Raw genomic sequence first — 26,923 nt, forward strand, 5'->3', positions numbered from 1 at the left:
TTGCTAACTAAAACTAACATAGTTCAATTGAGACAGACATATGTTAAACTGAACCTCCCATGGTTCTGTTAAAAAAAAGGTAGGCCATGCAGTATAAAACGGTCATAAGACAAAGCTAAGATGCCTGGGGTCAAGGAGAACGGAAGGAATTCTAAACATAGAGAAAGCTCACAATGAGACCAAACAAAGATTGTTTTTTAAATACATTACAACCCTGTTAAGGAAAATCCTAAGAGTATGCGGTCATGTATTAAAAAAAGTAAAAAAAAAAGAGAATGGGCATTTCAGATTTGAAAACAGAATCATATATAATTTGTTTCTCTTCACAAATCCTGCGAGACCTGCTGAGCTTTTCCAGCAACTTCTGTTTGTGTCACATGACTGCATTGCCTAAGGGTAAGCCAGAAGCATCAGATGATCCATTTTCTTGGGTTTCCACCAGAAAAGGTTTAATATATCCACCTTAGACACTGATTACTTAGCAGAGAGAAATAAATCTCATTACAAAGAAAACAAAAAGGTGTCTTTTGAAGTTATTACAAGAAATAAATACAAATTAGGCCAGATAAAAATCTTGTTAAATTAGACATTCAAGAAAGGATTGGCTGATTAGTCAGACAGAAACAACGTACAAGGATATGGAGAAAAAGGCAGGAGAACAGCACTAAGTCACAATGTTCATTTTCAGAGCTGGTGCAGACACAATGGGCTTAATTGTGTGTTGTAGTAATTCTGTCATTGTAAAATTCCACCCTAGTATTTGAAATTAGCACTGATGAACTGGTTCCAATATTGACTTTTGAAATAGCTGATGTTGATTGACCAAATCTATTTTCCAGGCCTTTGGAGACAAGCTAAACTCTAAAGCATTTCAACAAAAGGGGATTTAAAAAATTTCAGCTTGGACACAAATTGCTAGAGCATATGCTTCATTCTCATGTCACAAGGCACTTTTAAGTACACAATATCCCAGCAGACTTAACAGTTAAGACGATTTTCCAAAAATCACAGTTTTTACTGTCATTCACGTGGCAATACTGGATTTCATGTCAATCCTTTGACAAAGATCCTCATGAACAGGTCCTGTTCAAACTTCACCACGATCAAGTCAGGGGGATAGTGAAGTGGACCCATAAGCCTTACCAGCAGAAGAAAGTGGGGTGCAATGGGGAAGCAACCTCAGAGAGATCCTTTCTCAAGTACCCAAGGAAACTGCATTGGGACCTTTACTCTTAACCATCTTTCCATTAAGTTTAAAAAAAAAGGGCGCAATCATTTTCAGATGACTATGTGGGTTACATAGCAGGAAATACTAATGATATACATCAATTCACTACAGGATGATCTTCTGGAAATAAAAAGGTGTGAGGACTAATGGGAGGGGCCAAAAATGCCATGTGGTTTGTATTAACAAAAGGATCCAACAAAATAACTCTGTAATCCAATTATCTAACATGGAGAGACATAACCATACTGAGAGTTCAACTTAAAAGCAATCATGAGGATTTCACATTCAGCAAATAATATCTGGTTCTTGGGCTTCCGAAAAGGAATCATTGATATTTTTGTCACAAGATCCAAATTACAGCTAATTGTCTGTCGGATCCTCTGACAACGCAAGTTGTCCATTGGATTATATGTTGAAAGATATAAAAATAATTGAAACAATTCAAAGACATGGTCTCCCTGCTTTAAGAAAGATGTCGTGAAACTCAAAAGAGTTCAGAAAAGAGTTAATGTTGCCAAGGTTGGAGGGCTTCAGCTGTAGGCTGTGGCTATTCTCCTGGGAGCATTGGAGGTTGAGAGGTGACCTTACGGGGGTTTATAAACTTGAGGGGCATGGATATGGTGAATAGCCAAGGTCTCTTCCCCAGGGTAGGCGAGTCCAAAACTAGAGGATATACATTTAGAGAGTGGAAAGATTTAGAAGAGAACTAAGGGGAAACTTTTTCACGCAGAGGGTGGTGCATGTATGGAATGAACTGCCAGAAGTGGGGATGCTGGTACAATTACACATTTAGAAGGTATCTAGATGGGTATAGGAAGGGTATATGGGGATATAGGCCAAATGCTAGCAAATGGGACTAGATTTATTTAGGATATTTGGTCAATGTGGACAAGTTGAACTCTGACATGCTAAGTGAGTCAGCATCAAATAAATATGGGAAATATGCCAGTATCATGTCCATGATCAAAGATTTGAGGTGGGAGTCACTACTGCAAAGAGAAAAACAAATTGATCGTGTTCTATAAAATACGGAATTGATTGAGACCGACGAAAAAAGTACTTCTTACAATAATAGAATTCAAGATTGCTATTCACAAACCAGAGACTATTTGTTCCCAAGACATGCATCAACAATTTTGATTGGACAATTGCACAGTGGAACAATCTGTCAAAGGAAACACAATCTCAGCCACGTCATTTGAAATCTTCAAAACCCATTTTTAGATTTCCATTTGTAAGTAATTTGTATCAGCACTACTGTTTCAGCAGGTCATGCCTGTTTAGCTAGTACTACCCATAGAAATATTGGCAGAGAAAGGATATTAGTCTGTGAGATAACGTAACCAGAGCAAAAGTAGAATTCTATCACTGCCCTGCAAAGTAGAATTTGCTAAATTTACTTCTAAATTTGTACCACCTTCTCTGGCAGAAACACAAAACAATGTTTAATAATTAAAATCAAAAACAAGACAAATGTTCAAAATTTGGGTAGAAAAGGAAGAAAATACAGGTAAAACTCCTCTTGCATATATTAAAACAAAAATCACAATATCATCTCCTGACATGAATGGTGTGTTAGCAACAATGCAAAAACATTGGTGAGGCCATTTCTGGAATACTTCTGGTTGCATAGCCATTGGAAGATTATTATTAAATAGAGCAGGTTCAGAAATTATTTACAAGGATATTGCCAGACAGGAAAGTTTGAGTTATAAGGAAAGGATGGGACTTCTATTCACTGGAGTGCAGGAAGTTATGGGGTGACCATAGAGATATTTATAAAATCATGAAGGACATAGATAAAGTGAATACCAAAAGGTGCTTTCGAATGGGAAGAGTGTTCAAAACTAGGGGCCATATTTTTAAGGAGAGAGGAGAAAAAGATTTTGAAGGGACCTGAGCGTGGTTCATATGCGGAATGAGCTGCCAGACGAAGAAGTGGTAGAGGCAGGTACAATTATAACATTTCAAAGACATTTGGACAGGTACATGAATAGGACAGGTTTAGGAGGGATATGGGTCAAGTACAGGAAAGTGGGACTAGTTTAGTTTGGGAACCTTTGTCAGCATGGACAAATTGAACCTAAGGGTTCTGTTTCTGTGCTGTGTGACTCAATCATTAAAAGATTTCAATTTGAATGCAGTCATCATTTAAAGGAATTACTACTCTCCCAGTTACTTTTAAGGAAACTATTTAGTAATAGATAACCTGTCCTCTTCTCTTCCTGAAGGTACCAATTCTCTTTCTGGGATGTGATTCCAAATATCAGCTGGACACTTCTTCATTTAATTGAAACAGGCTGCTTCTGCTAACAGACTGGCTCAATCCGCCCAAACTAAGGTATGGACATGATTAGTTTAAGTAGATTTTGTTTTAAAGGCCACAAATAACAACACAGATGGAACAAAGATAATGTCAAAATAAATTTCCTTCCAAACTTATAGATGGAATTTACATCATATAATGAACGAAGGTTTCAGCTTGTTGCCAAAGAGTTTTAAATAGAGGATTGTAAATAAGGTTATAAATAAGACTTGTTCCAAACCTCTAATTCTTTCATGCCATACAATTATGAGATGGCAAGATACACAGGCACACAGTTTGCACTTTGGGCACAATTACTGTTTCCAGCACAATTCTGCACCCATTTTGAAAATGTTTCCCTTGAGTTCCTGCTCAACCTAATTTGCATATCTAATACTATACAACATTTTAAATATGTAAATAAATAACACATAACTGAGAGGGGGGGGGGGGAAAAGAGGTGGTCTCACAGAAACACAACTCTTAAGGGGAATCAATAATGTCAATTCTTGGAAAATATTTTCCAGGGAGAGGAGAACCACGGACCATTGTTCTAAACTAAAGGATTGCCCACTTACAACAACAAAAAAAAGTTTTAAAAAATGTCTTCACTTGATAATGGTTTTTTCTGAATCTTTGGTCAGTGAATGTTTAATCATCGAGTTTATTCAAGTGAGGGATGAATAATCTGTTAGGTGTTAAGGGAGATATCTTGCATCAAAACAAATTGAAGTTCAGCTAAAATGTTTAACTTCAAAAAGTTTACCTAAAGCCTACACACAATGAGAAGAAACACAAATTGGTTATTGATTCACTGTAGTTCAGACCTACTTGCACTAGGATGTTTTTAAAACTGGTGCAAATGATCACAGAATCTAGAATTGTGTTGAACACAAATTGCACTTAAAATTCTGAGATATTTTGTGCTAATTATAATAACTCTAGCTAAATTTCACTAAAAAGTAGTCAGTTCAATGTAACAGGTCAGGCCACTGACCTAGTAAAACATGCCTTATGAAAATAAACTATTGAATGTTGCAACTTATCATCCCCACTTTTTAAACAATATTGCTTTAGTGACACAATGCATTACCAATAGCTAGTGACAGAAATAACTGAATCAACATCATCTTCCTCCATAAACATTTTACACCACAAATTAAAACAGCTATGCACTTAAGTAATCAACATTTTCAACTTTAATTTTACCTTTAATACTATGAAAATAGTTTACTTCTTGAATTAATAAAGTGTACAGTACAGCAATGGTACAAAGTGAAACTGACCACATTGGTGCAAAGGGAACAGTCACTCACCTTCCATGCTGCACAAGACTTCTCATTAATACAACTCTCAGAATATACACACTGGTATAATTTAATTATAATGTCAAGAATAAAGAGACCAGCATTAGCCTCTGTAAACGTATGAAAATAATGTTACATGCTGCAATAAGAATGTTTGCATAGATAGAATGCCTGGTTTCAGTGTCTCAATTGTCACCACAAAAGGCACAACTATTGATCTTTCATGTTTGGAAGGAGGGCTGTCAGCTTAAGTCTTCTTCTGAAGAACTGCCTCCGCGATCCCTGTATTCTCGAAAAGCTGTAGCAGTTGCACCTTCCGGGTCAAAGTTCATTATTTTAATATTCAATCTTTGTGTTAGTTTCGCCGCAGCTAACTTGGCCTGTGTGGACTGTAAGAGATAATGTTTATTTTAATTTGAATGTCAAGACAAAAAGCAAAGTTTCCCTTTAGTACTTCGATCTGTCCCAAAAGTAAACTACTCGTATATAAAATTGCATTTCCACACAGTCTCTCAATAACCTTGCTCTTTATAAGCAGGTTATAACAAAATTAAATTGTTTGAAGGCAGCAAACAAGATAGATATAAGACGTTAAATTCTGTGGTAATAACAGGAAGGAAGCAAAAACACTAAATTCCGATTAGATAATTTCATACAACCAGTGTTTTGATAGATCTAAATGCTGTCAAACAACTGCATATTCCATGTGTTCTCTTCATTGTTCATACCTCATACTTTTGCTTCTGTGATATTTGTAGTTCTCTGGACTCTTCCACAGACAGTAGTTGAGCAGGAGAATGGTAAAGTGGGGGCAATCTAGCAGCTGTGATATCATCCAGGTGTTTCCGGTCCCTTAACCTTCGTTCTGCTGGAGACAGTTTTAATTCAGATCTGCCGGGTGATTGGTCTGGAGATGAACTGGGTGATTCCAATATTGGGCTGATGCAAAAAGAAAACAAGTACTCAGACCAAAAGACACGGTGCTTCCCACCAGTAACAAAAGACTCACGTAGCCTGAGAAAGGCAATGTTTAATAGCTTGGGATTGCATAACATTAAAGAGTGATTCACAAGAGCTCTAGATCTTCATGTAGTGCAACTCACAGAAGATCGAGGAACATAGATTTTATAAGCAACTTTTCATCTTTGAATTAACAGTACAATCTAAAGTCAATGTTTACATTTAATGAACAAGACACTGCACTCCTACTTACCTCAACAGGCAGTGAAACTAAAATAACTTAAAAACAGTGGTTGGCACTGCTGCCTCAATGCCAGGAACGTGGGTTCAATTCCAGCCTCGGGTGACTGTATGTGGAGTTTGCACATTCTCCCTATGTGGGCGTGGGTTTCCTCCGGGTGCTCCGGTTTCCTCCCACATTCCAAAGATGTGCAGGTCAGGTGAATTGGCCGTGCTAAATTGCCCATAGTGTTCAGGGATATGTAGACTAGGTGCATTAGTCATGGGAAATGTAGAGTAATAGGGTAGAGGAATGGGTCTGAGTGGGATACTCCAGAGGGTCAGTGTGGACTTGTTGGCTCAAATGGCCCATTTCCACACTGTAGGGATTCTACGAAAAATAGGACAGAGTCCTAATTATTGAACAAAACACCCACAAAATTCATAATTATAGTGGAAGAGAGAATACCTGTACTTTGTTTTGCAGAACATGAAAGTAATAAAATTGTGAATATTAGTTACAGAATCTCGCAAACACACTGGTAATGCTTTTTAAACAAAGTAGAAAGTAACTAATTTTAGATTACTGCCAATACTACCAATCATTAAATGACACTGTCAATGTTGTTTTTAATTTGTTTACACACTGACAAGGTCAGCATTTACTCCCTATCACTAAATATCAAGACGAACAGCTTTATTTTTAAACTGTGCACATTGCCATGAAAAAGCCAAAGACTTCAATTATCCCCACACAGATATACAAAGACAGACAGAAATCAGTCAAGAATTTGCCCTGAAGATCTGAAATGTAAGCTCTCAGATTACTGCAGATTTTTAATGTTGTAATCTTGAGATAAATTGCAACCAAGCAAGTTGTAATGCAGTAAATATTTAAAAATAAAATGTTGAAGGCCCTAAATAAATCCAAAAATTTGGATCTAAATTTCATCAAAATTGCAGTTAACAATGCACAGAAATTTACGTTAATAGAAACCCAAATACAGCTATATGTACTCTACCTCAAACCGGAGATGAAACTTACCGGTTAGTTTTAAATTGTGATCTTTTCATCACTGGATTCTTGGCCCTGTGCTCCAGTATGTCAATGTAATGAGGTCTTTTATTTTCTTGGTGCAAAGTCTGAAATGGATTGTCATTAAATTTGGCATTATTGTTTAAAGGTGGATCATCGATTTTACAAGATACTTTTCCATTATCAATCAGACTGACTTTGTCAAGCCTATCACTAAGCAAATCAGCTCTGTTGACAAGATCTGCTTCCAGGTCATTTGCAATGTCATGGAAATGGCTATGACTGCTCGTTTCCTGTTCTACATACTTGGTTCCCTGATTGGGCAACACAGAATCCAGAGAGTTCTCATTTCTTGTAGTACCCTTAGCTGTGTAGCATCCAGAAGGTGCATGCTCTTTTTCAAATACTGCATGTCTCTCCTGATTTAATTCGTCCCTGTTTATAGTTGCTTCACCATCATCTTGTGACAAAACATATCCACCTTTCTCAGCTTCATTACAATCCTTCAATTTGTTTCCAACATCTTGTCCTGGTGTTAGAGTTGGCAATGCGCTCTTGAGATGGAGGATTTCCTCCTTGTCAGACGTTATCACCTTTTGCTGGTTTTGAAACTCCAGTTTAAAAGCTGAAAGCATTTCAGCTGCTCGCTCCACTTCTTCATGCTGAGAAATTGCTGCTTCTAGTTTTTCTATAAACTCAGCAATCCGTTTACCCTTGTCTGGCAGGTTCTGGATAAACTTCCTGAACAAACAAAGACAATTACATTGAGAAGTTGCTCATAATGAAACAGACATTTAACAAAAGGCAAGACCATTGAATCTAGACTCAGATATATGTGCACAGCTTCTGATTTTATTTTCCACCCCACATTTTCACCATGAAAACACAGTAATTTATAAAAGTCATTGCACTAGAAAAGAACATTTGACCCATTGTGCTAATGCCAGTTCTCAGCAAAAATAATTTAGTTTATCCCATATCTATCTTTTCCCTGCAGTTCTGCAAGTTTGCACACATCAAATGCTTGTCCAAATTGTCTTTTGAAAGCCATAACATGGAGGTGATGGCCTACTGATATTATTGCTGGACCAATCATCAAGAAACCTTAGTAACGTTCTGGGGACCCAGCTTTGAATCTTGCTATGGCAGATGGTGGAATCGGAATCTTATAAAACTCTGGAAGAATCTATTGCCAATTATCAGGAAAAATCTATCCAGTTCACTAATGCCCTTTAGGGAAGGAAAATATCATTCTCACCTGGTCTGACTTACATGTGACTTCAGACCTACAGCACTGCGGTTGACTCTTAACTGCCCTTTAGGCAATTAAGGATGGGTAATAAATGTTAGTCTAGCCAGCGATGCCCACATCCCGTGAATGAATAGAAAATACTGAATCTGCCTCCAACATTGCAGATCCTAACTATTCACTGCATTAAAAAGTTTTGCCTCACATCACACTGCATTTTGTGATTTCTGGCATTTCGACCAACTGAAGTGGTTTGTTTCTATTTATTCTGTCCACACCAACCATAATTTGGAATACCGCTACCAAATCACTCAAGCTTCTCTCCTCTTGTAAACAATGCTAGATCTGGTCTATTAATAATTCCTAATTCTTCAAATTATTCTGGCAAGTTTTCCTTACCCCCTCTCCATGTACTTCCTAAAATTTAATGACCAGAATTGGACGCAATTCTCCCATTGAAGGTCAATCAGTTTTACAGAAATTTGTCATAACTGTCTTCTGCTTATATGCCATACTGATTTATAAAGCACACATTCAATTATACCTTTCTAACAACTGCCTTTCCCTTTCTATCATCTTCAATAATTTGTGACATATACACATCTCTTTTCCGTCTCCCTTAGAAAGATTTTTTTTTTTTTTAAATTGCCTCTCCTTGTCCTTTCCACCAAAGTGATTCAATTCACAATTCCCTGCATTAAATTTCATATGCCACAAGGTCTACCAATTCCACCAGTCCCAAATCTTCCTCACAGCTCACAACACTTGCAAACCTTTGAAAACATGTTTAGCACATTCATGTCTACGTCCTAGTACTAAACCCTGGGAAACTCAGTTGTACACACTATCATATATCCTGTTTGAAAAACAAACATTCACCACCGCTCTGTTTCTCTGTTACTCAGCTAACTTTGTACACAATGTCCTTATCCCTTTCATTCAGGGCTTCAACTTTGTTTGCAAGCCTTTTATGTGGCACATCATCAAGACAATAATACTGATACCAGAAATATACTGATCAAGAAAATTCTCCTGAATATACTCCAAAACAAATAACCATTCTGCCTCTCTGCCCTTAATTAGCCTAAAACTGGGACTGAAATAACATAAAATATATGTTCTTTTACCTAAGATCCAACATTGAGATTCCTCACAAGGCAATCTACTCATAAATCCAGAAAGCGGTGACACATTAGGAGACTGCTACAAACATGGATCAATGTGTATTGGCACTTTGCTTGACATCCTTACTACTGGTTTTCATTTTCTACAAATACATTTATAATATTTTTAAGGGTACATTACAGAACATTTCAAATGGAACAAATTGGGAATGGGCCAATCTGCATCAGTTGATGATGGACAGCTTCCTGTACTGGAAGGCCAAAAGATTTAGGGCATGACAAAGAGCAGAATGTCTTTTCCTAACTTGATGGCCCTCCAGGTGATGTTTATCACAGTGTGCATCTCTGGGAGGAGCCAAAAGACTTCTGTCTGTGCTACGGAGTTTAAAAAAAAATCACAACACCAGGTTATAGTCCAACAGGTTTAATTGGAAGCACTAGCTTTTGGAGCGCTGCTGAAGGAGGACTGTTGGACTATAACCTGGTGTTGTGTGATTTTTAACTATGTACACCCCAGCCTAACACCGGCGTCTCCAAATCTGTGTTAGAGTTGTTTGGGATAAACATCGATAAAAGCTACTGCAACTCTTTCCACACCTGCTTTGCAAAGTCAGCTTCCAGAGGGAGATGGGCAACGGTTTCTGGTTCCATGCCCACAACAGCTGTCCCAAGGGCAGCAGACAGAAGAACTGAAATGCCAGGCATGCAGGAAGAATCTGAATGACAGGACTCTTCTCTCCACCAGCCATTTCTTGATGCTGGTTTGAAAATTCTGGTGATGAGTCACCTGGCAAATTTCTTTGAAGTTCAGAGGCTCCTACAAATGGCACCTCTAACTTTATCAACACTACTGCACGATAAACAATCCCAACACCAGAACATGGCCAATTATATACGAAATCGGATCATAGGATTGCAATGTCTCTATAAAATCGAACATCCTGACTCTCCCGTAAAGAACATAATTCCATGTTGGAGAAACTTCTGATTCTGTTTCAGATCTCCAACATCCGCAGTGCTTAATTGTTATGACCTTTTTGACTCTATTTCCCTTTCTCTCCAAATTAGAAAAACCAGAATACAAATCGCTACCTTCTGCAGCAGGGAGAATGGTTTCCACACGCCCACCTCGAGTCCCGTTCTCCCGATTGTGACCTCGCTGCCCATTTCTCTCTCCCACCCCCAGCCTCCCCTTCGTCCCCTGGGTCCAAACGCCTAGACATCCCCTCAGCAGCTCCAGCAGCTCGGCCTTGGGCTTCTGCTGCAGATCCCCCACCACTCCCTGTCGCTCCGGCAGCGCCGCTGACATTGTGACCGGAGCCGAGTTAAACCCGAAACCGCCACCGAAAGCAGGCGGCGGCCATGACACCGGAAACCACCTCCACCAAACCGGAAACCGCTGCCTTCAAATCGCAACAACTTTATTGTTCCCAGTGTCAGAGACATCCTCAATGATGGAGCGCACCCAGTCAGGTCCCAGCAACAACCACCCACCTTTTTATAGTCACAGCAGTCAGCTGTCCGCCTTGTATTACAATATTGCTGAGAAACAGAAGAGATTAATGACAAAGTCTTATTCATTGTGAAAATGGAATCAAGCAGGAGGCTGCAAACCTGATCTTCTGGCTCAAATCCACTTTCTTCACATCTCCTGGTGGTCTATCTGCTGTTGTTGGGAGTGGAGGAGGTGGTTACAGAATTTGACCCACGAATAATAAAGGATTTGTACATAGTGCTAATACAGTGGTGTTTGATTTAAAGGGAAATTTGCCATTGGTGTCCCAATGCACCAACTATTCTTGTTCTTATAGTCAATAGAGGTCATGGGTTTGGAAGAACATTGCTGGGAGATACAGAATTTGAAAGACTCACAACCTTCTGTGAAGAAAGTGTCTCTAAATAGTTGACTCAGCTGAGATTACATCCTCTATTTACAGACTCTATAGTCAGGGGACATAGCCAAACTAGGTGTACCCTGTCAAACTCTCTAAGCATTCTATATGTTTCAACGAAATCCCAAGGATCATAACAAATAAATAGGTTTCAATTACTGCATCCAGAGAGATTAAAAACATACAAAGATTAAAGTCTTTTAATGCAATGGAGGTGGTAGAAATTGGAATTAATTTTATTTCACCAGTGACACATGAGTTTGTTATTGTCTCCAGGAAGTTATAGTTAAGTTTCTGAGAATTAAGGAGTAAATTTTAAGACCAATAGTACTTTGCAATGATAAAGTGAAAAAAAATTAAACACACTGAAAGACGTAAAGGACCTGAGACCAATAAGCCTGCATGTAAGGATGCTTCAGGAAATGGCTGCAAACATTGAATGTCGTCTGGCAAGAATTTGAAGGAATTCATTAGAATTGGAAGTTTGCTAAAGAATTGGAGAGAAGCGAATATACAGCTTTTAAAAAAACAAAAGGATTGTAATGAATATTTCAACATCTTAACATCTGGCTTGGTTAAAATGTTAGGCCTGTGCTATCATTAAAAAGGACATGGTGAAGTTGTGCTTTACAGACAGATGTGTGTTCCCAGCGAAGGGGATAGACACCTATGTTATGGCTACCATGATCCACCTCTGCATGCACACTTGCACCGTGACATCACAACAGCTTTCATTTGAAACCATCCGAATTCAATTCAAGCAAAATATTTCTGATTCAAAGTAAGTATTAACAATTGCACATCTTGTCAATTCAAAGCTGCAATGATTTTCTAACGTGGCTTTGCCTGTTGCAATGGCAGGTGGAAGTATAATGTGGATAAATGTGAGTTTTCCACTTTGGTAGCAAAGACAAGAAAGCAGATTATTTTCTGAATGGCGATAGATTAGGAAAGTGCGAGGTATAATGAGACCTGGGTGTTCTTGTACACTAATTGCTGAAAGTAAGCATGAGGAGTACTTGGCAGTGGAGAAGGCAAATACTTTGTTGGCATACATAATGAGAGAATTTGAGTAGAGGAGCAGGGACGTCTTGCTGCAGTTGCAAAGGGCCTTGGTGAGACTGTACCTGGAGTACTGTATGCAGTTTACCATATCCTTACCTGAGGAAAAATTTCTGGCAATGGAGGAAGTGTAATGAAGACTTATCAGACTGATTCTGGTAACCAGGAAAGGGATTGAGGATCTGAAAAGTGACTGCAGAGAATTAGGTTGGAAGCTGAAGATCAGGACGAGTAGAGTTGTGATCTCAGGTTTGCTACCGGTGCCACAAGATAGTGAGGTGAGGAACAGTCAGCGAATGCAGCTTAACATGTGACTGCGAGGGTGGTGCAGGAGGCAGGGCTTCAGATACCTTGACCATTGGGATACCTTCTGGGGAAGGTGGGACCTGTACGTGAAGGATGCACCTGAACTGGAGGGTCACAAATGTCCTGGGTGGGAGATTTGCTTGTGTGATCCGGGAGGGTTTAAACTAGTTTGGCAGGGGGTTAGGAATCAGAGCCACATGCCTGAGAGGGGGTCAGTTGCAGATGGGGCAGTGACAAGATGCAGTGAATCTATTGGGAAGGTTTCTCATGCAATTAAAAAATGGATCGGTTAAAATGTGTATGCTTTAACGCAAGGAGTGTCAGAAATAAGAGTGACGAACTTAGAGCTTGGATCAGTACTTCGGGCTACAATGTTGTGTCCGTAACGGAGACGTGGGTTTCACAGGAGCAGGGATGGTTGCTTGATGTTCCAGGGTTTAGAACGTTTAAAAAGAACAGGGAGGGTGGAAAAAGAGGAGGTGGTATAGCATTGCTAATCAGAGAGTGCATCACAGCTACAGAAACGAAGGTTGTTAAGAAAGGTTTGTCTACTGAGTCAGTATGGGTGGAAGTTGGGAACAGCAAGGGAACAGCCACCGTACTGGGGGTTTTCTACAGATCACCTAATACATTAGATTAGATTAGATTAGAATAGGTTACTTACAATGTGGAAACAGGCCCTTCGGCCCAAAAAGTCCACACTGACCCTCCGAAGAACAACACACCCAGACCCATTCCCCTACATTTACCCCTTCACCTAACACTACGGATAATTTAGCATGGCCAATTCACCTAACCTGCACATCTTTGGACCTTGGGAGGAAACTGGAGAATCGGGAGGAAACCCATGCAGACACGGGGAGAATGTGCAAACATCACACAGACAGTTGCCCGAGGCGGAAATTGAATCCGGGTCCCTGGTGCTGTGAGACAGCAGTGCTAACCACTGCGCCACCATGCTGCCCCGTGCTAGCAGCAGAGGTATTGAAGATTCTAGAAAAATGCAGTTATAATGGGTTATGTTGGTATGGGTGATTTCAACTTTCCCAATATCGATTGGAACCTCCTAAGTGCAGATGGTTTGGATGCAGCTATTTTTGTTTGGTATGTCCAGGAGGGTTTCCTTACTCAGTATGTAGACAGACCGACGAGGGGAGGGGCCATTTTGGATTTGGTGCTCGGCAATGAGCTAGGACAGGTGTCAGATCTCACGGTGGGAGAACACTTTGATGACAGTGATCATAACTGCCTCACATTTACCATAGAGTGCAGATGGTTTGGATGCAGCCGTTTTTGTTTGGTATGTCCAGGAGGGTTTCCTTACTCAGTATGTAAACAGACCGACGAGGGGAGGGGCCATTTTGGATTTGGTGCTCAGCAATGAGCTAGGACAGGTGTCAGATCTCACGGTGGGAGAACACTTTGATGACAGTGATCATAACTGCCTCACATTTACCATAGCCTTGGAGAGGGAAAGGAGCAGTTACTGAGGGAAGATATTTAATTGGGGAAAAGGAAATTATGACACTATCAGACAAGAGTTGAGATGTACAGACTGGGAGCAATTGTTCCACAGAAAGGGCACAGCAGACATGTGGAGACTCTTTAAGGAGCAGTTGTTGCAAGTGATGCACAAATTTGTTCCTCTGAGACAGGTAAGGGGTAAGATTAAGGAACCTTGGATGACGAGAACAGAGGAGCTTCTTGTCAAAAGGAAGAAGGCAGCTTACGTAAGGTGAAGGAAGCAAGCATCTAGCACAGCTTTAGAGGATTACATGCTGGTTAGAAAGGAGCTCAGAAATGGACTGAGGAGAGCCAGGAGAAGGCACAAGAAAGGCTTGGCAAGAAGGATTAGGGAGAACCCAAAGGCATTGTACTTATAAGAGGAATAAGAGAATGATCAGGGAAAAGGTAGGGCTGATCAGACATAACGGAGGGAGCTTGTGCATGGAGTCTGAGCAGATAGAGGAAGCCATAAATGAGTTTTTTGCTTTGGTTTTCACAAAGGTAAGGGACCTTGTTGTGAATGAAAACTTAGAGGAGCTGGGATACAGGCTTGACCAGATCAAGATTGATGAAGTTTATCTTCTGGAAATTTTGGAAAACATTAAGATTGATAAGTCCCCAGGGCCAGACCAGATTTATCCTAGGCTGCTCCGGGAAGTGAGAAAGGAGGTTGCTAAGCCACTGGTGAGAATCTTTGCTTCCTCACTCTCCACGGGAGTCGTTCTGGAGAATTTGAGGGAGGCAAATGTTGTTCCTCTTTTCAAGAAGGGTAATAGGGAAATTGCTGGCAATTACAGACCAGTCAGTCTTACGTCTGTGGTCAGCAAAGTTTTGGAAAGAATTCTGAGGGATAGGATTTATGACTATTTGGCAAAGCATAGTGTGATTAAAAACAGTCAGCATGGCTTTGTGAGGGGCAGGTCATGCCTCACAAATCTTATTGAGTTCTTTGAGGAGGTGACAAGACAGGCCGACGAAGTTCGAGCAGTGGATGTGGTGTATATGGACTTCAGCAAGGCATTTGATAGGGTTCCCCATGGTAGGCTCATTCATAAAGTCAGGAAGTATGGGATACAGGGAGATTTGGCTATTCGGATTCAGAATTGGTTGGCTGACAGAAGGCAGAGATTGGTTGTAGATGGAAAGTATTCTGCCTGGAGGTCAGTGTTGAGTGGGGTTCTGCAGGGCTCTGTTCTTGGGCTTCTGCTCTTTGTAGTTTTTATAAATGACTTGGATGAGGAGGTTGAGGGGTGGGTTAGTAAATTTGCAGATGTCACAAAGGTTGGAGGTGACGTCGATGGTATTGAGGGCTATTGCAGGGTGCAGCGCGACATAGACAGGATGCAGAGCTGGTCTGAGAAATGGCAGATGGAGTTTAACCTGGATAAGTGCGAAGTGAATGCTGTATATAGGATTAAAGACAAGATTCTTGGCAGTGTGGAGGAACTGAGGGTGTGCAAGTACATAGATCCCTCAAAGTTGCCACCCAATTGGATAGGGTTGTTAAGAAATCATATGGTGTTTTGGCTTTCATTAAGAAGGGGATCGAGTTTAAGAGCCGCGAGGTTTTGCTGCAGCTGTACAAGACCCTGGTGAGACCACACTTGGAATATTGTGTCCAGTTCTGATCGCCCTACTATAGGAAAGATACGGAGGCTTTGGAGAGGGTGCAAAGAAGGTTTACCAGTATGCTGCCTGGACTGGAGGGCTTGCCTTATGAAGAGAGGTTGAATAAGTGTGGACTTTTCTCTCTGGAGAGAAGGAGGAAGAGAGGAAATCTGATCTAGGTATACAAGATAATGAGAGGAATAGATAGAATCAATAGCCAGAGACCTTTCCCCACGGCAGGATTGACTGGTACAAGGGTTTTAAAATATTGGGAGAAAGGTATAGAGGAGATATCAGAGGTAGATTCTTTATGCAGAGAGTTGTGAATGCATGAAATGCGTTGCCAACGGTGGTGGTGGAAGCAGAGTCATTAGGGACATGCATAGCAGTGAGTTGAGGAGTGCATAGGTTATAGTTTACATAAGGATTAAACTTCGGCACAACATCGTGGGCCAAAGGGTCTGTTTTCTGCTGTACTTTTCTATGTTCTATGTTCTATGATTCCTGGGATGGCAGGAATGACACATAATAAGACACTGGATCAGTTACCACACATTCACTGGAGTGAGAAGAATGAGCGGAGATCTCACAGAAACGTATAAAATTCTACCAGGACTAAACATAGTAAATGCAGGAATGACGTTCCTGATGACTAGAGAGTCTAGACCCAGTCTAAGAATACAGGCCATTTAGGACCGAGATAAAGGGAAATTTCTTCACACAGAGAGTGGTACGTGTGTGGAATTCTCTGTCACAGAAAACAGTCGGGGCCAAAATATCGAATGTTTGAAGAAGGAGTTAGATATACTTCTTCAAGGGATCAACAAAGGCATTTTACTTATATGTGAGGAATAAGAGAACGATCAGGGAAAAGGTAGGGCTGATCAGACATAACGGAGGGAGCTTGTGCATGGAGTCTGAGCAGATAGAGGAAGCCATAAATGAGTTTTTTGCTTTGGTTTTCACTAAGGAAAGGGTTCTTGTTGTGAATGAAAACTTAGAGGAGCTGGGATACAGGCTAGACCAGATCAAGATTGATGAAGTTGATATGCTGGAAATTTTGGAAAACATTAAAATTGATAAGTCCCCATGGTCAGACCAGATTTATCCTAGGCTGCTCCGGGAAGTGAGAAAGGAGGTTGCTAAGCCACTGGCGAGGATCTTTGCCTCCTCACTCTCCACGAGAGTCGTACTGGAGAATTTGAAGGAGGCGAATGTTGTTCCTCTTTTCAATAAGGGTAATAGGGAAATCGCTGGCAATTACAGACCAGTCAGTTTACGTCTGTGGTCAGCAAAAGTTTGGAAAGAATTCTGAGGGATAGGATTTATGACTATTTGGCAAAGCATAGTGTGATTAAAAACAGTCAGCATGGCTTTGTGAGGGATAGGTCATGCCTCACAAATGTTATTGAGTTCTTTGAAGAGATGACAAGACAGGCTGATGAAGTTCGAGCAGTGGATGTGGTGTATATGGACTTCAGCAAGGCATTTGATAGGGTTCCCCACGGTAGGCTCATTCATAAAGTCAGGAAGAATGGGATACAGGGAGATTTGGCTATTTGGATTCAGAATTGGTTGGCTGACAGAAGGCAGAGATTGGTTGTAGATGGAAAGTATTCTGCCTGGAGGTCAGTGTTGAATGGGGTTCTGCAGGGCTCTGTTCTTGGGCTTCTGCTCTTTGTAGTTTTTATAAATGACTTGGATGAGGAGGTTGAGGGGTGGGTTAGTAAATTTGCAGATGTCACAAAGGTTGGAGGTGACGTCGATGGTATTGAGGGCTATTGCAGGGTGCAGCGCGACATAGACAGGATGCAGAGCTGGTCTGAGAAATGGCAGATGGAGTTTAACCTGGATAAGTGCGAAGTGAATGCTGTATATAGGATTAAAGACAAGATTCTTGGCAGTGTGGAGGAACTGAGGGTGTGCAAGTACATAGATCCCTCAAAGTTGCCACACAAGTGGATAGGGTTGTTAAGAAATCATATGGTGTTTTGGCTTTCATTAACAAGGGGATCGAGTTTAAGAGCTGCAAGGTTTTGCTGCAGCTGTACAAGACCCTGGTGAGATCACACTTGGAATATTGTGTCCAGTTTCCTACTATAGGAAAGATACAGAGGCTTTGGAGAGGGTGCAAAGAAATGCTGCCTGGACTGGAGGGCTTGCCTTATGAAGAGAAGTTGAATAAGTGTGGACTTTTCTCTCTGGAGAGAAGGAGGAAGAGAGGAAATCTGATCTAGGTATACAAGATAATGAGAGGAATAGATAGAATCAATAGCCAGAGACCTTTCCCCACGGCAGGATTGACTGGTACAAGGGTTTTAAAATATTGGGAGAAAGGTATAGAGGAGATATCAGAGGTAGATTCTTTATGCAGAGAGTTGTGAATGCATGAAATGCGTTGCCAACGGTGGTGGTGGAAGCAGAGTCATTAGGGACATGCATAGCAGTGAGTTGAGGAGTGCATAGGTTATAGTTTACATAAGGATTAAACTTCGGCACAACATCGTGGGCCAAAGGGTCTGTTTTCTGCTGTACTTTTCTATGTTCTATGTTCTATGATTCCTGGGATGGCAGGAATGACACATAATAAGACACTGGATCAGTTACCACACATTCACTGGAGTGAGAAGAATGAGCGGAGATCTCACAGAAACGTATAAAATTCTACCAGGACTAAACATAGTAAATGCAGGAATGACGTTCCTGATGACTAGAGAGTCTAGACCCAGTCTAAGAATACAGGCCATTTAGGACCGAGATAAAGGGAAATTTCTTCACACAGAGAGTGGTACGTGTGTGGAATTCTCTGTCACAGAAAACAGTCGGGGCCAAAATATCGAATGTTTGAAGAAGGAGTTAGATATACTTCTTCAAGGGATCAAAAGGTATGGTGAGGGAGTGGGAACAGGGTATTCAGTTTGACAAGCAGCTTCAAAGGGCCTACTGTTCCTGTTTTCTCTGTTTCTCTGTGTTAATTAAAAGGAAAATATATTAGGGCTTTTTTTCGTTATTCAGGCGATGTGGACTTAGCTGGCTGGGCAAACATTTATTGCTCTTCTCTAATTGCTCTTGAGAAAGTGGTGGTGAGCTTTGTTTGTGAACAACTGCAGCCAATTTGGTGTAGGCAATTCCAATAATAAAATGAGGGAGGAAGTTCCAGGATTTTGAACTGTTAACAGTGAAGTTGTTTGGTGAAACTTGCAGATGATGGTGTTTCCATTATCTGCAACTTTTGTCCTAACACGCGATGGTGGTTGTGGCTTTGAAATATGTTGTTGAAGGAACCTTGTTGCATTTCTGCAGTGCATCCTGCAGACGGGACACATTCCGGCTACTGAGCGTCAGTGGTGGAGGGAATGAATGTTTGTGAATGTGGTGCCAATCAGCTGGCTGGTTTGTCCTGGATGGTGTCAAGCTCCTTGAGTTTTGTTGGGGCTACACTCATCCAGTTGGCTGGACAACTGGTCCACAATGCAGAGTGCTTCTAACAGTATGGGTTAAATTCCTGGGATTCAGCTGAGGTTATTGCGAAGGCTCCACCTTCTCAACCTTGACCCTCACCTAATTAAACCCACCACCAGTTATCTCCCTCTGATGAGACAGTGGGATTATAATGAGTTTACTTTTTACTCATTATTTTCAACAAATTTCACTGAAAGATTGTTGATTGCGAACAACGTTTCTACCAAAAGCATATCCAGAGAAAATTACAGAACCTCCTCCAGACCCAAATCATTGCGCTCAATCAGAAACAGGCTAAAAACTCCAACCCGAGAACATTGAATTGACAACACACAAACAGGTCACCTGACCCAACCATTCTGCTGCTGTTTCTGCTTCATACAAGTATGCATCACCAGCACAAACACAAGGCTGCACATAATATAAATAATGCAAGAATGATCTTGCCTCCATCAAAATATTCAGGCTTCTATTAATCAGCAAAACATGATTTGGAAATTGTCTCTTTTAGTTCCTCAACACATTCTGCTCATTTTCTGATGTTTTGGGAATTTCTGTGATTTCCTAATTTGAAGTATATTTTGTTGGAATGATAGGTTTCTTCTTTATCTTTAGAAAAGTTAATGGCATGAAGCAACATATTTTGTACAATAACTCTCTTAAATAAAGTAACTTTAGAGGCTTGTACCCAATATTGAATTATAATTAATAAATTATAATTGCAGCTTTTTGGCTTATAATTTGCAACGCTGTTTTGAATTAGTAAAGGTGCCCTGGTGTTTGTCATCATTATATTTGTCATATATAGTAATTATATCTAGCTACTAGGATGATCATTATGCCTTCAATATGTTTATATCTTCATTCAAATTTTTGTAATTCTTTCTTGATGGTTGACAGATGTAAAGGCTCAATTGCAAAGAAGATATTCATTCCAGAGCAAATCCCCATGAAACTGCCTGAAAAGCATTAAATATGAGCTCGTCCGACAAGGCATTGTTGGGTGTTGTTTAATGTCAATAGCATTTATTTAAAGTTTAATGTGGTGACAACATTCCTCAGAAAGCTTAACACATGGATTCACTATTCAGACTCTAACTGGTGCTGCATTGAACATGGACATTTGAGAGAAACCATTGAGTTCTGAGGGCCTGTGGTGGCAGTGAGATCGAATTCCCCAGGCCAGGGGAAGTGAGGGTCAGTGGGAGTGAGTCCCCAGGCCAGGTGGAGTGAGGTACTAGGGTCTGTGGGAGTGAGCTCCCAGGGCCATTGGGTGTGAGTTCCTGGGGTCTGTGGGAGTGAGGTACCAGAACCTGCGTGAGTGAGATGTCACAGTGTGTGGGATTGAGTGCCCAGGGCCCTGTGGGAGTGAGTTCCCCGGGCCTGTGGGAGTGAGGTACCAGAGTCTGTAGGAGTGTTCCCAGGGCCTGTGGGAGTGAGCTTCCAGAGTCTGTGGGAGTGAGTTCCCGGGGTCTGTGGGAGTGAGTTCCCTGGGCCTGTGGGAGTGAGTTCACCAGGCCTGTGGGAGTGAGGTACCAGAATCTGTGGGAGTGATCTCCGATCGCCTGCGGGAGTGAGCTCCCAGAGTCTGTGGGAGTGAGTGCCCAGGGCCTGCGGGGGTGAGTGCCCAGGGCCTGTGGGAGTTAGTTCTCTGGGCCTGTGGGAGTGAGTTCCCCAGGTCTGTGGGAGTGATCTCTGAGGGCCTGCAGGAGTGAGATCCCTGAGTCTGTGGGAGTGAGGTACCAATTTCTGCATGAGAGAGTTCCTAGCACCTTCAGGAGTGAGTGCCCAGGGCCTGCAGGAGTGAGTTCCCTGGGCCTGTGGGAGTGAGGTACCAGGGTCTGTGGGAGTGAGTTCCCAGGGTCTGCGGGAGTGAGTTCCCAGGGCCTGTGGGAGTGAGATACCAGAGTCTGTGGGAGTGAGTTCCCAGGGTCTGTGGGATTGGGTTCCCAGGGCCTGTGGGAGTGAGCCCAGAGTCTGTGGGAGTGAGTTCCCCGGGCCTGCAGGAGTGAGTTCCCTGGGCCAGGGGGGGTGAATGCCCAGGGCCTATGGGAATGAGTTCCCAGGGCCTGTGGGAGTGAGTTCCCAGGGTCTGTGGGAGTGAGTTCCCCAGGTCTGCGGGAGTGAGTTCCCAGGGCCTATGGGAGTGAGTTCCCAGGGCCTGTGGGAGTGAGTTTCCAGGGCCTGTTGCAGTGAGCTTCCAGAGTCTGTGGGAGTGATCTCCCTGGGCCTGCGGGAGTGTGTTCCCTGGGCCTGCGGGAGTGTGTTCCCTGGGCCTGCGGGACTGTGTTCCCTGGGCCTGCGGGAGTGTGTTCCCTGGGCCTGCGGGACTGTGATCCCTGGGCCTGTGGGAGTGAGGTACCAATGTCTGCATGAGAGAGATCCCAGCACTTTCAGGAGTGAGTTCCTAGGGCCTGCACAAGTGAGGTACCATAGTCTGCGGGAGTTAGTTCCCAGGGCCTGCGGGAGTGAGTTCCCAGGGCCTGCAGGAGTGAGGTACCAATGTATGCATGAGAGAGTTCCTCGCACCTTCAGGAGTGAATTCCCAGGGCCTGCGGGAGTGAATTCCCTGGGTCTGCAGGAGGGAGTTCCCAGGGTCTATGGGCGTGCATTCTTAGGGCCCTGTGGGAATGCGGTCTTAGCGTCTGTGGGAGTCCGTTCCCAGGGTCTGTGGGAATGTGTTCCCTGACATGTGGGAGTGAGGTACCCGGGTCTGTGAGATTGAGGTACCAGGGTCTATGGGAGTGAGGTACCCGGTTCTGTGGGAGTGAGTTCCCAGGGTCTGTGTGATTGAGGTACCCGGGTCTGTGGGAGTGAGGTACCCGGGTCTGTGAGATTGAGGTACCAGAGTCTGTGGGAGTGAGTTCCCAGGGTCTGTGGGAGTGAGGTACCAGGGTCTCTGGGAGTGAGTTCCCTGGGTCTGCGGAAGTGAGTTCCCAGGGCCTACGGGAGTGAGTTCCCCGGGTCTGTGAGAGTGAGTTCCCAGGGTCTGTGGGAGTGAGTTCCCCGGGCCTGCGGGAGTGAGTTCCCAGGGCCTGCGCGAGTGAGTTTCCCGGGCCTACGGGAGTGAGTTCCTCGGGCCTACGGGAGTGAGTTCCCAGGGTCTGTGGGAGTGAATTCCCAGGGCCTATGGGAGTGAGTTCCCAGGATCTGTGGGAGAGGGTTCCCGGGGCCTACAGGAATGGGTTCCCAGGGCCTACGGGAGTGACTTCCTCGGGCCTACGGGAGTGAGTTCCCAGGGTCTGCGGGAGTGAGTTCCCGGGGCCTACAGGAGTGGGTTCCCAGGGCCTATGGGAGTGAGTTCCCCGGGTCTGTGGGAGTGCGTTCACCGGTCTGCGGGAGTGAGTTCCCCGGGCCTACGGGAGTGAGTTCCCAGGGCCTACAGGAGTGAGTTCCCCGGGTCTAGGGAGTGCGTTCCCTGGGCCTGCGGGAGTGAGTTCCCCGGGCCTACTGGAGTGAGTTCCCCGAGCTTACGAGAGTGAGCTCCCAGGGTCTGTGGGAGTGAGGTCCCGGGGAACTGTGGGAGTGAGTTCCCTGGGTCTGTGGGAGTGAGTTCCCTGGATCTGCAGGAGTGAATTCCCAGGTCTGCGGGAGTGAGGTCCCGGGGTCTGCGGGAGTGAGGTCCCTGGGTCTGTGGTAGTGAGTTCCCCGGGCCTGCGGGAGTGAGTTCCCCGGGCCTGCGGGAGTGAGTTCCCAGGATCTGCGGGGGTGAGTTCCCAGGGTCTGTGGGAGTGAGTTCCCAGGATCTGTGGGCGTGAGTTCTCAGGATCTGCGGGGGTGAGTTCCCAGGGTCTGCAGGAGTGAGGTCCCGGGGGTCTGTGGGAGTGAGTTCCCTGGGTCTGTGGGAGTAAGTTCCCAGGGCCTGCGGGAGTGAGTTCCCAGGATCTGTGGGAGTGTGTTCCCAGGGTCTGTGGGAGTGAGCTCCCTGGGCCTGCGGGAGTGAGTTCCCCGTGCCTGCGGGAGTGTGTTCCCAGGGTCTGTGGGAGTGAGTTCCCCGGGCCTGCGGGAGTGAGTTCCCAGGATCTGCGGGGGTGAGTTCCCAGGGTCTGTGGGAGTGAGTTCCCAGGGTGTGTGGGAGTGAGTTCCCCGGGCCTGCGGGAGTGAGTTCCCAGGATCTGTGGGAGTGAGTTCCCAGAGTCTGCGGGAGTGTGTCCCCAGGACCTACGGGAGTGAGTTCCCCGGGCCTGCGGGAGCGAGGTACCAGAGTCTGTGGTGGCAGCGGCACTGAAACCTGAATCTTTGGGGAGGGAGGCTCACTTAACTCATGGAGCTAAAACGTTTAGATATGGATGCTTCACCTTTTCTCCTTGGCTTGTTTTTTGGTATTACTGCTTTTGTTTTTGTTTTAAATTTTGTGTCTTTGATGGGTTTTTTTTAAAATTCCGGTTATTCCACCTAAGGATGGTGCTGGAGAATGGCAGCTTTGTACACTTTTCCCTGTACTCCTGTATTTGAGTACACATGACAATAAAATCGAAATCTTAAAAAAAAAGGCTACAGCACCATCAATCCCAAACTATTCTACTAAAAATCTGTCAGATCAGTAACATATAAAAAGATAATAAAACTTGCCTCAGGTATATTTTAAACATCTTTTTCCCCAGAGCTGGCTCCACTTTGTTCAGTGATATTGATATTGTGCCTTAAATATACAGGTCAGACATTGCATTTGGCCTCAGTACCTCTGGTACAGTCATTAAGGACCTGAATTGCCTCCTTCTGAATGGTCTATGAGTTAACAATTCTATGGAGCAGGATAGAAAATAGCAGCTTACCCCCTGCTGATCATTACGCTGTGGGACACTGACTGAGATTAAAATGATGCTCACCGTGGTTGAATAGTTCAGCACTTTTCAAATTGTTTTGCATATAGACTTAGCTACCTAATATTGATTACAAACAATTACACATGATCAGAATTTCTGATTGACGCATTCAGTTATTGAACAGATCCTTTGTTCTTTAAATCCAGTGTACAAAAAATGTGAATTACCGTGAAATATAAATGCTGAAATAATAACAAGAAATCTGGTAACTTCAGGAACCCCTAGAACTTTAAGTATTCAAGCTCAGCCTGCTGATAAAATCAGATTGATCACAATTATGAAGAGACGCTGGAGAGATCGAGACATTCGATCGGGGAACTCACTCCCACAGACTCTGGTACCTCACTCCCGCAGGCCTAGGGAACTCACTCCCACAGACTCTGGTACCTCACTCCCGCAGGCCTGGGGAACTCACTCCCACAGACTCTGGTACCTCACTCCCGCAGACCTGGGGAACTCACTCCCACAGACCCTGGTACCTCACTCCCGCAGGCCCGGGAAACTTACTCCTGCAGGCCCGGGGAACTAACTCCCGCAGACCCTAGGAACTCACTCCCACAGACCCTGGGAACTTACTCCCACAGACCCTAGGAACTCACTCCCGTAGGCCCTGGGAACTCACTCCCGCAGGCCCGGGGAACTCACTCCCGCAGACCCTGGGAACTCACTCCCACAGACCCTGGGAACTCACTCCCACAGACTCTGGTACCTCACTCCCGCAGGCCTGGGGAACTCACTCCCACAGACTCTGGTACCTCACTCCCGCAGGCCTGGGGAACTCACTCTCCACTCCCGCAGGCCTGGGGAACTCATTCCCACAGACTCTGGTACCTCACTCCCGCAGGCCCGGGGAACTCACTCCCACAGACCCTGGTACCTCACTCCCGCAGGCCCGGGGAACTCACTCCTGCAGGCCCGGGGAACTAACTCCCGCAGACCCTAGGAACTCACTCCCACAGACCCTGGGAACTCACTCCCACAGACCCTGGGAACTCACTCCCGTAGGCCCTGGGAACTCACTCCCGCAGGCTCGGGGAACTCACTCCCGCAGACCCTGGGAACTCACTCCCACAGACCCTGGGAAATCACTCCCGCAGGCCCGGGGAACTCACTCCCACAGAACCTGGGAAATCACTCCCGCAGGCCCGGGGAACTCACTCCCACAGATCCTGGTACCTCACTCCCGCAGGCCCGGGGAACTCACTCGCAGGCTCGGGGAACTCACTCCCGCAGACCCTGGGAACTCACTCCCGCAGGCCCGGGGAAATCACTCCCGCAGGCCCGGGGAACTCACTCCCACAGACCCTGGGAAATCACTCCCGCAGGCCCGGGGAACTCACTCCCACAGATCTTGGGAACTCACTTCCGCAGGCCCAGGGAACTAACTCCCGTAGGCCCAGGGAACTCACTCCCACAGACCTGGGGAACTCTCCCACAGATCCTGGGAACTCACTCCTGCAGATCTTGGGAACTCACTCCCGCAGACCCGGGGAAGTCACTCCCACAGGTCCTGGGAACTCACTTCCGTAGGCCCGGGGAACTCACTCCCGCAGGCCCGGGGAACTCACTCCCGCAGAGCCGGGAACTCACTCCCACAGATCCTGGGAACTCACTCCCGCAGACCCTGGGAACTCACTCCCACAGGTCCTGGGAACTCACTTCTGTAGGCCTGGGGAACTCACTCCCGCAGGCCCGGGGAACTCACTCCCGCAGACCCTGGGAACTCACTCCCGCAGATGGTTGTTGAAGGAGCGGTGCTCCAAAAGCTGGTGCTTGCAAATAAACCTGTTGGATTATAACCTGGTGTTTTGTGATTTTTAAACTTTATCCACCTCAGTCCAACACCGGCACCTGCAAGTCATAGTTTGCTGATGGAATTGACAGGCTTTGTTCTCTCCGTGGATTTGCGGATATGGAAAACCAAATAAATTACAGTGGCATTAATTTCAAGGATTTAGACTCAATTTAACTTCATGGTCATTCCAACAAGTAAAAGCACATTGAAGAACAGTACAATCTGTAGTGTACCCAGCCAGCAGTATTGTCGGTTCCATATTCTCTCACTTCAGTGCCAGCGCTATAAAGTTCCTCAAAACGTTGTGTTCCATTTTATTCTGAAAACACTGGCATTGTTCAGATATCTGAATGTTTCTGGCACAAGAGAAGCTTGTAAGCCTTGAGCTTATACAAAGAAACAAAAAAATACGGTACAGGCTAGCTCTACTCCCCTTCAAATGAATAAAGTGGTGTGACCACGGAAATTGTCCTAATAATCAGGATCAAACCACATGATGCATTTTCTTACAATGTCACTGAGAGAATATCTTCACAGACCTAAAATTCAACGAGGGAGTCTTTGATCCTATAAACTATTCAAATCTTCTCTATTGACATTGTGTAACCATTCTGCTTTTAATGGGAACAGCAAGGTCTTTCAATAATTGCTAACATTCTATAATCAGCTGATTAGACACTGAGACCTAATCTAACATTAAGGAAGCACCTACTATCCCCCTATTAAAAACAAGCTATTATAGGTTTGGATTTAAAGCCATTCCTTTAGAATGGATCCAGGTTTGTCACATAGATAACACGTGAATGCTGTAATTCTAAATAATGAATAAGTTCAGCTGAAGCTCTCAGCCCAGCTTTCAAGGAAATACAGGCAAGTTCCACATCTTACAACAACATTGTGACTAACTTATTCAAAGAGATCAGGTAAAATATAACAAATCAGAATGGATAGTACTACAATGATGGTGGTTGTTACTTGCATCAGCAAACTATGGAACTTCCAGTAAATGTACTGTCCATATGAATTAGATTTGAGATT

General features: G+C 43.9%; 1 protein-coding gene across 1 annotated transcript; it reads right to left on the reverse strand.

Moving 5' to 3' along the window:
- Positions 1-3,639: 3,639 nt before the first annotated feature.
- On the reverse strand, positions 3,640-11,151 carry polr2m (RNA polymerase II subunit M). The gene is made up of 4 exons (XM_043677066.1): positions 10,511-11,151; positions 7,065-7,796; positions 5,569-5,779; positions 3,640-5,229 (listed from the first exon to the last, which is right to left on the reverse strand). Exons 1-4 carry the CDS (start codon positions 10,735-10,737, stop codon positions 5,083-5,085), a joined length of 1,317 nt encoding a protein of 438 aa, XP_043533001.1. The 5' UTR covers positions 10,738-11,151; the 3' UTR covers positions 3,640-5,082.
- Between the last annotated feature and the right edge of the window lie 15,772 nt (positions 11,152-26,923).

Source organism: Chiloscyllium plagiosum, chromosome 36, assembly GCF_004010195.1.
Source record: "Chiloscyllium plagiosum isolate BGI_BamShark_2017 chromosome 36, ASM401019v2, whole genome shotgun sequence".
NCBI classification, from domain to species: Eukaryota; Metazoa; Chordata; class Chondrichthyes; order Orectolobiformes; family Hemiscylliidae; genus Chiloscyllium; species Chiloscyllium plagiosum.